General features: G+C 32.3%; 2 protein-coding genes across 2 annotated transcripts in view; both read right to left on the minus strand.

Annotated features, from left to right (window-relative positions):
• LOC145306088 (uncharacterized) overlaps nt 1-658 on the minus strand; it is a 46102-nt gene extending 45444 nt beyond the window's left edge. The window contains exon 1 of the mRNA XM_080148021.1: nt 522-658. The gene's annotated coding sequence lies outside the window, so the exon portion shown is untranslated. The remainder of the gene's footprint in view (nt 1-521) is intronic.
• On the minus strand, nt 44-13294 carry LOC145306111 (F-box/SPRY domain-containing protein 1-like). Its single transcript, XM_080148066.1, has 7 exons — nt 13082-13294; nt 10622-10721; nt 9701-10041; nt 7680-7826; nt 7076-7166; nt 5441-5547; nt 44-826 (listed from the first exon to the last, which is right to left on the minus strand). Exons 2-6 carry the CDS (start codon nt 10710-10712, stop codon nt 5453-5455), a joined length of 765 nt encoding a protein of 254 aa, XP_080004192.1. The 5' UTR covers nt 10713-10721; nt 13082-13294; the 3' UTR covers nt 44-826; nt 5441-5452.
• Between the last annotated feature and the right edge of the window lie 406 nt (nt 13295-13700).

The following is a 13700-nucleotide window of genomic DNA, read 5'->3' on the forward strand; positions in this document are numbered from 1 at the left end:
TTCATAATTATGAAAAATATATTTTTCCTTCAAGCTTTAAATTGATTACTCATTTCATCTGTTTATTTGCGAGTAAATTGGCGGGTTTTTTTGCATTCAATATAATAATGCAGAGGTAGTAAGATAAGGTTTTTTTACGATAAAAAATTAAACATTAAAACTGCATTTTAAAAATTTTAACGTGTCATTTTTTTATCGCCCTCTATATTCTACCGATGTAAGGAATAATTTATCGCTTCGTATTATAAACAGCTTTTCCCGGATATAAAAACGTACAATTAAAAGATCAAAATTAGTTTTGTTAGCCCCGATATGACGAAGGCACGGGCTAACAAAACTTGTTTTAACATTATAATTGTAAATTTTTATATATTGGTAGAAAAATGGATATACGATACAATGCAGGATTTTACAGTATGACTGAAAACCGGTTATCTACCAGATATTAATCGGAAGCCATAATGGAAAAAAAATATTAGATTATTTGCACAAGCAAATAGGAGTCTTATTTCAAACTATACACTGTAAAAATCATTTGACAATTTGCATTCACTTTGCACCGAGCAAACAAACAACACCTCCATGACTTAACAGCTGACACACTGCATGCACAGCACTGACATACTCTGCTGACTATGGATAAATCACTAACCAATCGTTGCTGTTTAGTTGTAAGATGTTATCAATATTTTATTTACATTTTGTTTTTGTTTATTTTAACATCTGACAATGGGGTGGCTGTTTTATTGTGTCATTTTGTGTAAGGAGAGGTGGAGTACAAATTTATTTTGGCTTCGTGGTTTAGATTTCAACCAGTCAGTCAGTCCTAAAACAGAAATTATACACATTATTTTTTGTATGGTAAGTACATAGAAAAGTATAATAATATTTACATACATTCTATCTAAACTTATGAAAAATGAATAACTTACAAAAGTGTTATCACCAGAAGAGCTGGCTGGTAACTGATAACTTTTTGAATTTTAGACAAAGTTATTGACGTCGTTATTTGCTACTGATGCTGGGTAGGAGGAGTTTCCTCTAATCAGATTTTGACATATTCATGAAGGCAAACTGAGCTTAGTTTTAATATATCAAGGTTGCGTATTAAGGTTTACTATTTACGCTTAGTTGCTTTGTTTAATAATTAGCCTATAAGTAATTAAAACCTATACATATACAGTTATTTTCGGTCCATTATATTAAATATTAATGTTTTTAAATTTTTTTTGCAGTGGTCGACTTTAAAGTTGATACTAAGTAATGCTGCATATGTGTGGTGTCCCCCTCGAGGTGTGTGAAAAGTTCTTAATTTTACCACCGTAATATATTACTATGAGTGGGAAAATTATAATTACAGATTAGAAAAGTAAAATTGTATCAGATCATGGGGGATCTAATTACAGCTCATCAAATCAAGTTGTTATGATAATTTGTTATAATTGCTCTTAAGGCTTAGTTATTATATATCTAATTTCCGGTGGTAAGGTGTCAAATTCTGGATTTATATCATTAAACGCATATTTGAAACGGTTGGTCACGTCATCGGAAATCCTTGTCAAAACACAACTTTCTGGTCCCACAGTTAGGACACCGAAGAGAGAAATATGATAAATGGGTGTTAGGGTTCGACTTACCCCTGCACTGGCGTATGGGAATGATTACGAACTAATGCAATGTCTCCCTCCTCAAATTTTTTGTGTATTCTTTTTCTATTCACATATTTAAGCCTAGCTTCCCTATCCCTTTCTATTTGCGCTTTAGCTATATAATATCTAGTTTTCCAGCAATGTCATCATTTAGTACTTCAACGTAGTTGTCAAGGTTGTGTATAATGGGTAGTGATGGCAATCCGTCGAATTTAAAATTAAGTGCTACATATCAATGTTCTTGGTGTTCTCTATAATTCACTTCCGAGAATCGAACAAGATTTTAAAAGATAGATTGGTAAGGGTTACTGGGCCAATATAAAACCCTGTGAAACTTAAAAGAGGTTTTTTAATCCAAAAACAACGGGCGCGCGGGTGGGTATTATATGTGCCCGCCCCCTAATAAAACCAAAAATTGAAGTTCCTTCAAACACAGGCATGTTGAATATCAAAATGACCGCATTGAAATGCTGATTACAGATCTGAAAACCGTTTTGAAAATTATTGATTCAGTCTGAAATGATTTTCAAATAACCTACCAAAATAAACAATTTTGACTAAATCAGCTGTGTTTAGGTTCTTAATGCGATCTTATTCGAACTAGGAGCAATATTTTTCAATACGGTTTTCAGATTCGTAATCAGCATTTCTATGCGGTCATTTTGATATGCAACATGCCTGTGTTTGAAGGAATTCTAATTTTTGGTTTTATAAGGGGGTGGGCACGCCCGTTGTTTTTGGATAAAAAAAAACGGCGTTATCCTCTTAGAAAAGGGGGAGGTCATTTTCTAGTAAATTCCGTAAAGGTGTGTGTTTTAAGGCCTAAAAATAGTAGTAGAACGCTAAGGTGCTCTAGATATATGTATTCCCTATTAAATAGAACAATAGGGAAAAATAAATTTTTTTTTGATTACCGTACCTGAAAATTCTTTAAAAAATACGAAATTTCTATCAAACGCTTTGATTTGCTCAAAGTGACATAAATTAACCCTAAAAATGAACCTAACCTTAATTTTCTCAGAAACCATTTGATTAATAGAGTTGATTTCTTGAACTTAAGCTTTTATGAGTATGAACATCTCATGGTTTCGAAGTCAACTCTCTACCCCCACCCCCTAGCCCTCCAGGGCTAAAAAAACCCTGAAAATGAACCTAACCCTAATTATCTCAGAAACCATTTGATCAATAGAGATGATTTCTTAAACTTAAGTTTTTAAGCTTAAAAACTTACTTATAGTTTCGAAGTTACCCTCCTGTTACCAACCCCTAGCCCTCTGGGGCTCAAAAAAAAACCTGGAAATGAACCTAACCTTAATTATCTCAGAAACCATTTGATCTATAGAGATGATTTCTTAAACTTAAGTTTTTAAGCTTATAAACTTACTTATAGTTTTGAAGTTACCCTCCTGCCACCAACCCCTAGCCCTCTGGGGCTCCAAAAAAAACCTGGAAATGAACCTAACCTTATTTATCTCAGAAACCATTTGATCTATAGAGATGATTTCTTAAACTTAAGTTTTTATGCTTATAAACTTACTAATAGTTTTGAAGTTACCCTCCTGCCACCAACTCTAGCCCTCTGGGGCTCAAAAAAATCCTGGAAATGAACCTAACCTTAATTATCTCAAAAACCATTTGTTCTATAGAGATGATTTCTTAAACTTCAGCTTTTATGAGTATGAACATCTCATGGTTTCAAAGTCAACCCCCTATCCCCACCCCCTAGCCCTCCGAGGCTCAAAAAAACCCTGGAAATGAACCTAACCTTAATTTTCTTAGAAACCATTTGATCAATTGAGATGATTTCTTAAACTTAAATTTTTATGCCTATTAACTTACTTATAGTTTTGAAGTTACCCTCCTGCTGCCAAACCCTAGCCCTCCGGTGCTCAAATTAACCCTAAAAATTAACCTAACCTTAATTTTCTCAGAAACCATTTGATCAATAGAGATGATTTCTTAAACTTAAGCTTTGATGGTTATAAACTGACTTCTAGTTTAGAATTCATCCCCCTGCCACCAACCCCTAGCCCTCCGGAGCTCAAAAAAACCCTAAAATTAGGGTTAGGTTCATTTCCAGGTTTTTTTTGAGCCCCGGAGGCCTAGGGAGTGGGGATAGGAGGTTGACTTTGAAACCATGAGATGTTCATACTCATAAAAGCTTAAGTTCAAAAAATCAACTCTATTAATCAAATGGTTTCTGAGAAAATTAAGGTTAGGTTCATTTTTAGGGTTAATTTATGTCACTTAGAGCAAATCAAAGCGTTTGATAGAAACCCCAACTACTGACGAACAACTATTTTAGGTTAGGTTAGGTTTTAGGCTAGGAAGCTGAGCGCTGCGGCTAGGCAGGCAAGGGGGCCGAGCGCTGCGGCTAGGCAGGCAAGGGGGCCCAAGCGCTGCGGCTAGGCAGGCAAGGGGGCCGAGCGCTGCGGCTAGGCAGGCTAGGGAGCCCGGGGGGGTACTCAAATTTTCAATATTGAAAAAAAAATTCTAAGAGGATAATACTAAAAAATATTTTCAAGTTACACAGGGTTTTATATTGGCCCAGTAACCCCTACCAATGTCTACTAATCTAAAAATCAAAAAAAATTGCAAATCGACCCGCCCTATTGTATAAGCAATTATAAAATTAACGCCTGAATATACCAAATTAGATAATTATTGCTTATCCATTACAACTTCCTGACACACGCAAATTTTGGTTCTTGCCTACATGTCAAGACTGGAGCACCGAACCCTCCTTCCCCCCACCGCTTAATTTAAAAAAATAAATCGAAAAAGAGGAGGGGGGGGGGGGAGGCTTAATTTTAACCCACCTTTAATTTTTAAAAAATCAAAAAAAAGGGGGGAGGGTAGTTTATTCACTGGACAAAGAGCCAGAAAGCCGAGTGAGGGCAACCAAATAAATCCAGTGTACTAGAGGGGGGAGAGGAGCTGGCAGAGATGTATCTCTGCCATGGTAATCTTAAGGGGAATGCATCAGAAGTGTTTTCATAGGGAATGGGGGTTGAGAGAGGGGGAGAGAAAGGAAAAAGGGGGAGGGGAAGGGAACAATTTCTTTACGAATTCGGATTTTTACAAAATCCGCCTAAAAATAAAACGAATTAATCCGTGGATTCCGGATTCTAGAAAGATTTTAAAAGACCTTTGATTAAAATAAAGTAGGGGATTAAATTTTACCGGGTACTGGGAAGAATCTAAAGCTGTTTCATATTTTCACAGTAGCTTTTCTCCTTTTTCTAGATTCTACAGCAGCCACAATGACTTTGTTACAAATTAAAATAAATATTCGGACCAAAAAAACTCAAGATCGACTGTAATTTTAGCCTAACAATTAACAATCCGAATCCGCTATTAAAATAACGGATTACGAATTCGGATTATGGATTCCAAAATTGTCCAAACCCTAGTTTCAACCACTATTTCTAATCTACAGAGGGGGTAATTTTGTGTGGTATCATTAGGGATGTACATCAATTTATCAGCCATTGTCTTATCCCTTAAGATCCCTGGTTATAAGACGCTGCTATTCACCCCGTAGTTTTAAATGTATATTTTTTTTGTTTTGCTAGTTGCATAACAATAAACAATTTTTGCATTAGTACCTAAATTTTTGCAGAATAAACACAATAGGTATATTTTAAGTTTAAAATAATTATTATAATTGCAAAATAAAATATATTTTTTAATAACTTAGCTGTACTATGACTTTCTAAAATGCTTAAGTAGTCAACACACGCTAATATGGACATTAATTTCCCTGTTTATTGGTTGATAGAATGGTTTACCTGAAATGAATATTACCCATCTAACGGTGGGCCAAGGTAGACCATAGAAACTTCTGTATTCCCGTACACTGCCGACACTGACGGGTACAGCTGCTTATCTGGTAACCCTGAATATAGTACATATTGAATTTTTTTCAGGGATGGAGGGGACATTTGGCTGTTCATCAAACTTGTCCCCAAAGTCATATAATAAAGTTTTCTTTTTGTTCGTTTGGGAACTTTAATTTAATTTTGATCGGTTGGTCCATTTAGTTCAGTGTCCGAACGTTTCAACCACCAATTGTAATCTACAGAAGAGGTAATTTTGTGTATCATGATTGGGGATTTATCGGCCATTATCTTATTCCTTTAGATCCATGATTTTTCTCCTACTGCTGCTATCATGTGCGTGATGTAATTTTCTAAGAGTAAAGAACTAAGATACTGCAATTTGAGAAAAAGAGAGCGAGAGGGGACAATGGGCTATTTATTACACTAGTCCCCAAAAGTTTTATAATAACGTTTTCTTTTTCGTTGGCTTAACAACTTAACAACTTTAGGGATTTTTACTATATTTTGATTGGTTTGTTTACTAAGTTGAGTGTTCTTCAAACCACTAATTTTAATCTATAGAAGCTTAACGACTTTGGAGACTTGATTTTTGATTGGTTGGCTCATTAAATGAATGTCCTTCCTTTACATTAATCAGCAAATTATTTGAAATTATTATTTATGTATGATTTTATAAACAGTAAGCTACCAAGTTCCTTTCAAGGTACATGGCTTCGCCGTAATACCAGAAATCTTAGAAACTTTAATATGTTTGATGTTAAAAACTGAAGTTTATATCTATTGAAAGATATTTAAGTATCATTTCTAAGAATTATGGAATAACCATTGTAATAATGATTTATTAACCCACAATCAATCAAGAAAAAAATTTATTAAAAATCTAAAAGAATCTTTGTTATCAAGCTTAACACTAGTGTGTAACAACCCATTATGTCAAGAATGTGGATAAATTTATATTTCTTTTCAATAATGTTTGAAATCTTATAAATCAATCAAAATCTATTTGTTGAAATTTTTTTTTTAATTTCTACTATTGCAATAATGGTGTGAGACTTGTATGCTCTAATCAATCCTTCCTATTATCATTCTTTCCTCTTCAAAATGATTTTATTTATTGCTTATTATCTTTTTTTCTATTTTTTTGTCTTATTTATATGGCCTGTATGAAAACAATGTGTGAATACACATTACTGCATACTTCCTAGTTTTTATGAAACTGCCATTTGGGAAATTTTTTTTATTGAATTAACCATATCAATAAAATTTGACTATATATAAATATATAATATTCATTTAATTCATTTATTATTTTGTTTTTTTTTTTCTATGTATGTACACCCAAGAATAATAAATCTAATCTAATCTAACTTGAGTGTTCAAAAGTTTTAACCACTAATTTTAATCTATATAAGGGGTAATTTGGGTGTATCATCATTGGGGAAAAGGGATGAACTTCAAGTTATCCCTTATCCTGAATTGTTTATAAGATATTCATTTGGTTTGTGTTCATAAACATAAACTGTAAAAAAAAAAACATGAAACATTAAACAAGAATGGATTGAAATACTAGAATTATTCACTCACCTCTAAAAGCGACGCCAAGAAATTCGCAATTTCTCTCAAAAGCAAGTGTGTTATCATCGCAATCTAAAATCACTCTTATTCTCTCACCAACCTAAATTAAAACATAAATAAAGTAATAAGCTTTTTTGTCTGTAGCGAAGGATCTTGCTAACCCCTCAACCAATATATGGTTCTCCTTTACAGTGAAACATCTTATAGATCCCGAGATGGTTATAGGCTATTTTATTTTATAAATAATTCTGAGTATGGTTTTGGGCTACTTTTTCCCCTTCCATATCCCCTTCCTATATGGAGCCTCTAGATGCTAGGGGCGCAACCTCTAGTAAAAACATAAATTGAGAGTATTTGAAATCATTTAAAAAGAGAGCTCCTTGAATTATGTTTAGAGCGCTTTCAATCTTATTCTCTTATCCCCAAATTGCTTTATTAAAAAATAAAAAAAAATGTAATATAAAAAGAAAATTAGGACATAAAAAAATGCTTTACTTGTAAAAAATAATCAAAGTTACCAATGACTTAACTTGTGTAACATTTTAATAAGTTGTGTGATAATATATGACTCCGCGACTTATAAAGAGCAAATAAATAATATATGAATTATTACCTCATATTTAGGAGCATTATTTAGTTGTGGATAATTTCCCTGGCAGTCTCCATTGTGCAGTAAGTGATTATCCACTAAATTCCATCCCCAAGACTGATCATCGCTGCCCAACAGTGCTAGATACCCATGACTTTGGTTTGGCGCGTCCTTTACAAATAAAACATTATTCAAACTTCATACATCTTACAATTAATAATCTAAAGGGATAGTTCTATGAAGTGTATTTAAAGAGTTAAGGTACTTAGAGTAGTGAACTTTTATATGTCTTAGTAGAATATATTAGGCATTGGATAGATATGATTATATGTTAAAGAATTTTTAACATTGACCAGACCAAACTTTTTTTATTTGACAATATCAAAAAAAGTTAAAGAGATTTGCCACATAAATTACATGAGAATGGTCTATTTTTTTCCAAATATGTATAGCCAAAACACCAATTTTAGATAATTTTTTTCCACATATTTCACAAGAGTTATAAAAAAATTGAACAGGGGTTCCCCTTGGGACAAGTTACTTAAAAAACATAAAAAATAACGTCCGGTTCACTATAGGACAGGTTTTATATAGATTCTTTTTAAAAAAATAAAGAAAACCGTCCGGTTTACTTACAATATACACATTATCTCACGCGGAAATACCAACTAACCATACAACATATATATATATATAAAAAGACCATTCTCATGTAATTTATGTTGCAACTCTTTTAGATATTGTCAAATAAAAAAAGTTTGGTCAGGTCAATGTTAAAATTCTTTATCACAATCATATCTATAAAATGCCTAATATATTCTACTAAGACATATAAAAAGATCACTACTCTAAGTACCATACTGAATATTTTATTGGTCATTCTTTGTTGTTATGTGTATTTTGTTGTATAAAAAGTTTTAAGTTCTATTAACTAGTAAATGCTATCTAAGGTTGTATTTATGACAAAAAAGTTTTTGCCATATATAACACGCAACGAAGTTGAAAATAAAAATGAAAAACTCATTTTTTAAGGAAAATTCCTGGTAAAATCTCTTAATTTTAATCAATAACTTTATATTATGCACTACTACATTATTTAAAATAGAAAAAACTTACAGTTCACTATTTTTTTTTTAAATGCACTTCGTGAAACTATCCCTTTAATAATAGAAATTAGGGTAGGGTTGGCAATCCGAATCCGGAACCCGCTCAATTTTTAGCCAATTTTGGAATCCGAATCCGGAATCCGTTTTTTTTAATAGCGGATTCGGATTCTTAATTGGTACGTTAAAATTATCGTCTCGAGTTTTTTCTTTCAACTCCGCCTTTTTGAAGGCAAAGATTATCATCATTATATATAATATCTTTTAAAGTTTGGTTCCATTTTCTCAGTGAAGTGAAGATAACACCAAGAACATTAATTTTTAAGACATATGTAGCACTTAATTTTTTTAATTTAAAAAAAGCCTATTAAAATATTGCTAGAATCCGGAATCCGAATCCGCCAAAAATAAGAATCCGGAATCCGCGGGAATCCGCCTTTTTTGGACGGATTCTTGAAAGAATCCGACTCCGGATCCGGTCCAAAAATTTTACGGATTGCCATCCCCATTAGAAATTACATTAAAGATTCAATAAAAAGCAATAGTATCCTGCTAAATAAATTAAAGTAGTGTATGTATATGTGTCAAAAACCTATCTTTGGTATAATCAAAATCAAAAGTATTAATATATATAATTGTAATATTGACAACAAAACTAAGGATGACAGCAACCATCGAGGTATCGAAACAAGAATTAAAAGACTAAGAAAAGGGCAGATATCTTTTTCTTGCAATGATAAAATAGATTAGGGAAAATATTTTAAAAACAAGACATACAATTAAACAGAAAGCAGCAATTTTTTTAAATTGGTGAAAGAGTGAGTTTTTGAAAAACCATTATAAACTATCTGAGATAAAATAACAATCTTGCATAGTTATTGAAGTAAAATTAAACTTCCACAAGTTTTTATTTCTTACTTTGCCTTGAACTATTGATGTTACCTTAGTTGCAATGCCTATAACGGCTACTGTCCCCAAGGGTCCCTCCCAGATGACCTCCCAAGCGTGTCGGCCGCTGCGGAACCCAATCTTCCCCCGCGCTCCGTCCGTGCTCTGTGCCACCGGGTTCCGATGCAGGGTGAAGCCATTGGGCTTGACGTAGATATTTTTTGAACAGTCGTTGGGGTTCCAGGCGTGGTAAAATGCGCGGAGTTTGGCTTTGTATGTGGGAACGGAGGATAGGAGTTCACTTCTGAGCGCTTCGTCCGCCAGTTTGCGGATGCAATGCATCCGCCAGACGTCATTGTTTTCAAGGTTAAGGTAGCGGTACCAGTTTTTACAAACTAAAACAGAAAAATCAATGTCTACCAAATACACATTTGAGATGGATTTGAACATAGAAAAAAATAGTTCCTGATATAGGGTTTGTTAATAGCAGAAAAGAATTGATTGTTAAACAATAAATAATATCCTCATAAGTTTCAACAAATAAGTGAACATAGAATTAACATAATAACACCAACAACACATGAGCCATATTAGAAAAGTTATTAGGATATGTAGTCCAATTAGATTTTATATAGATAGTCTTGATTGGTTAAGCTAGCTAAATGTGGTTCGTCAATGTCGCAAAAAGATAAGGGATATAGTTAATCAAATGTTCAATACCGAGTCAGTGAGATTGAAAAAAAATTAGCTGAAAGGTATTGAATATGTATAGTACCTATCTGAATATACCTTGTTAAAATTTTAGGAAATCTTTTCAATCTCAAACCAAATAGCTAGAAACCTTCCCAAGGCCTGTAAAAAGCCAGACTGTGAAGGAGAACCATACCGGTTCTACAGTTAGCGAGATCCTTCAGTACAGACAAACAGAGATTCTTTACTCAATCATAAGGATAAACTTAAATAGCAATTACTAACCTAAAGAACAATTTTGAAGATCTGTTAGTTGAAGATATGAAAATACAAGTTCCAGAATATTATCTGGAAGCTTGGCAACCTCTAGAACCATCCTGAGGACCTTAAAATTACAATTAATTCAATTTACAACCAAGAGTGTTTTGTAGCAATATGATATAAGTACCTAATGTAGGATACCTATTTATTGTAACATTGCACGTACTGCATGCAGCTTTATTTTGTATAAACCCTGAACCACTTCATTATGCAATCTATATTTTGCTGGATATTATGTCTATGGTAGTCCATAAGTGTACAGCTTTACAGTACATTGTTTCTATTTGTTAAAGCAACACGTATGATAAAAGAAAAAGATTCTTTTTAAAATAAAATGCTTATATATCAATTGAAATCTATATTTTTTTTATTTTTTACTGATCCACTTCATTATGCAAATCAAAATAAAATCAATGGGAAAACGTTTGTTTTGCACTTTTCTCCACTTTTCAAAATTGATTATGATAAAATAACAATTTTTTAAGGGATTTATGCATTAATTATAATGAAAAACAGTTTAAGGTAGATTTTAATAATTTTTCTAACTAATAAATAATTTTAAAAAAGAAATTCTATTCCTATCACTTTAGAGGACAGCTGCTGACCCCCAGTCTTATGGATGAAGCTAAATACATGTTAAAAATAAAAATATTCCTCAAAAATATACAAAAATGTTTTTTTAAGTGTAAAAAAAATCCATTTTAAAATCTTGATTTTGAGGACGATGGCCTTTAAGATGCTCTTACTGGTGGGGATGGTGAGCTAAATGTTATCAAAGTGCATGCCCATGATGAATACTTATATATTGAACTATGGTCCAATTTTTGTAGTCATAGCAGCCTCCAGCCAAGCAATATTAAAAAAGAAAATAATACAATTTTAATTACAAAAATTCATAAAGTACCTAAATAATGTAGTTTTTTGATAATGGTTATGTTTCATGTCGTGAGGCTCTATTGGAGGCTGCTATGACTACAAAAAATGGTACATAGGTTAATAGACAAGTTGTTGTAATGGTCATGTACTTAGATAACATTTGGCTCACCATCACCACCAGTAAGAACATCTTTAAGGCCATCATCCTCAAAATAAAGATTTTAAAATGGATTTTTTTAACACTTCAAAAAACATTTTTGTGTACATTTGAGGGTTATTTTTATCTTTAACATGTATTTAGCTTCATCCATAAGACTGGGGGTCAGCAGCTGTCCTCTAAAGTGATAGGGATTGAATTTCATATTTAAAATTATCTATTAGTTAGAAAAATCATTAAAATCTACTTTAAACTGTTTTTCATTATAATTAATGCATAAATCCCTTAAAAAATTGTTATTTTATCATAATCAATTTTGAAAAGTGGAGAAAAGTGCAAAACAAACGTTTTTCCATTGATTTTATTTTGATTTGCATAATTAAGTGGATCAGTAGAAAATCAAAAAATATAGATTTCAATTGATATATAAGCATTTTACTTTAAAAAGAATCTTTTTCTTGTATCATACGTGTTGCTTTAACAAATAGAAACAATGTACTGTAACACTGTATACTTATGGACTACCATAGACTAGGGTTGGGCCGGATATCCGGTGTGGCCGGATATCCGGTCATTTTCAATATCCGACCGGATACCGGATATCCGGCTCTATAATTTTTTATACTTTACACCAAAAATCTCTGCTTTTAAAAATCTTAAATGGCTATAATTTTCTTATTATTGAAGCTAGAAGAACATTTTTCTGAATAAGTTTAACTTTATGTAAATTTATATAAGATTTCTGAAGAAATTTTTTTTTTACTACTTTAATATCCGGTAATTTGGCCGGTTATCCAGCCGGATATCCGGTAATTTAAATTTAATTTGGCATTTAAAATCAGCCGGATATCCGGTATCCGGCCAAAAAAGTATCCGGCCCAACCCTACATAGACAAAATATCCAGGAAAATATAGATTGCATAATGAAGTGGTTCGGGGTTTACAATGTGTGCAGGAGACTCTACGGGAGTTAAAATTAAAAGTCTCCGAAAGTTGTACATTTTAAATAGAATTATAAATTATGTTTAAGCCGCCTGACGACAAAGCTAGCTCAACGGGTAAAATAGAGACAAATTTGGAGCGTAGATGAAGACTGTAACGACGTTACAAATATATAGTAATGACACATTGAGTAATATTTCGTTCAAAGTATTTGTACGTATATGGAACCTGTTAAAAATTGTTTTGAAATGTGCCACATACTGAGATGCAAGGAGTGTACAGCAATAATAGTTACTTTTCTGTATATTTCTTTGAAAATTTCTAAATTGAAATCAAATCATATAATGTTAGATTAGGTCGATAAAATTGGGCCTAAAGATTCAAATCCTTCAAATGACGAATACAAAAATGTATTTCTACCTCAACAAAACAAAAAAGTAAATTATTACCTCAAAACTTATTTCAGTCTAAAATTTTTTCTTTGACATAACTTAAAATTTTCACTCTGAAAAAAGACATTAATTTATCACAAAACAAAACAAAAATGTCACATTTTAATATATTAACAATTAATTTTCACATTTAGACAATAAACATAGGCTAAACATGAATATTTTAGGGTTTATTTATATTTTTTGTTTGTGGAATAGCTGTCAGACAGTGGAGCGCACAATTTCTGGGAATGCCGCTGATTTTTTTCTTCTTCAGGATTCATAGTTGCCAAATATATTAAATTCTATTATATTTCTGAAATGCATTTCTTAGATATATATACAGGGTATCTGTATTCGAGAGGGGAGACAAGGGACAAGAAAAATATCTTAAAGCTATCCCAAGGTTTAAATTTAGAAATAAAATACACTGAAACCAACTCTAGACCTAAATAAAGATTCTCAAATATGGAGAATGCACTCGGTTCTGTGGTTCAAACATAAAGGATTTATAAACTTGAAATTTGAATTTGAACATAAAAATAAAGTCATACTTAATCAAAAACCGAATAAAAACTAGTTTCAAAAATTAAATTCCTCTATGAGGATTTTTTTTTTAAAGAGTTGGCAACTATGG

Source organism: Acartia tonsa, chromosome 2 (genome assembly GCF_053477335.1).
Source record: "Acartia tonsa isolate MP-2025a chromosome 2, ASM5347733v1, whole genome shotgun sequence".
In the NCBI taxonomy this organism is placed as follows: domain Eukaryota; kingdom Metazoa; phylum Arthropoda; class Copepoda; order Calanoida; family Acartiidae; genus Acartia; species Acartia tonsa.

Coding starts and splice junctions, on each gene's coding strand:
- LOC145306111 (XM_080148066.1), bottom strand. CDS start 10,712: ATGGTTCTAGAGGTTGCCAAGCTTCCAGATAATATTCTGGAACTTGTA. Junction 7,827..9,700: donor TTATAGGCATTGCAACTAAG/GTAACATCAATA, acceptor TTATTTGTAAAG/GACGCGCCAAACCAAAGTCA. Junction 5,548..7,075: donor TCTTGGCGTCGCTTTTAGAG/GTGAGTGAATAA, acceptor TACTATATTCAG/GGTTACCAGATAAGCAGCTG.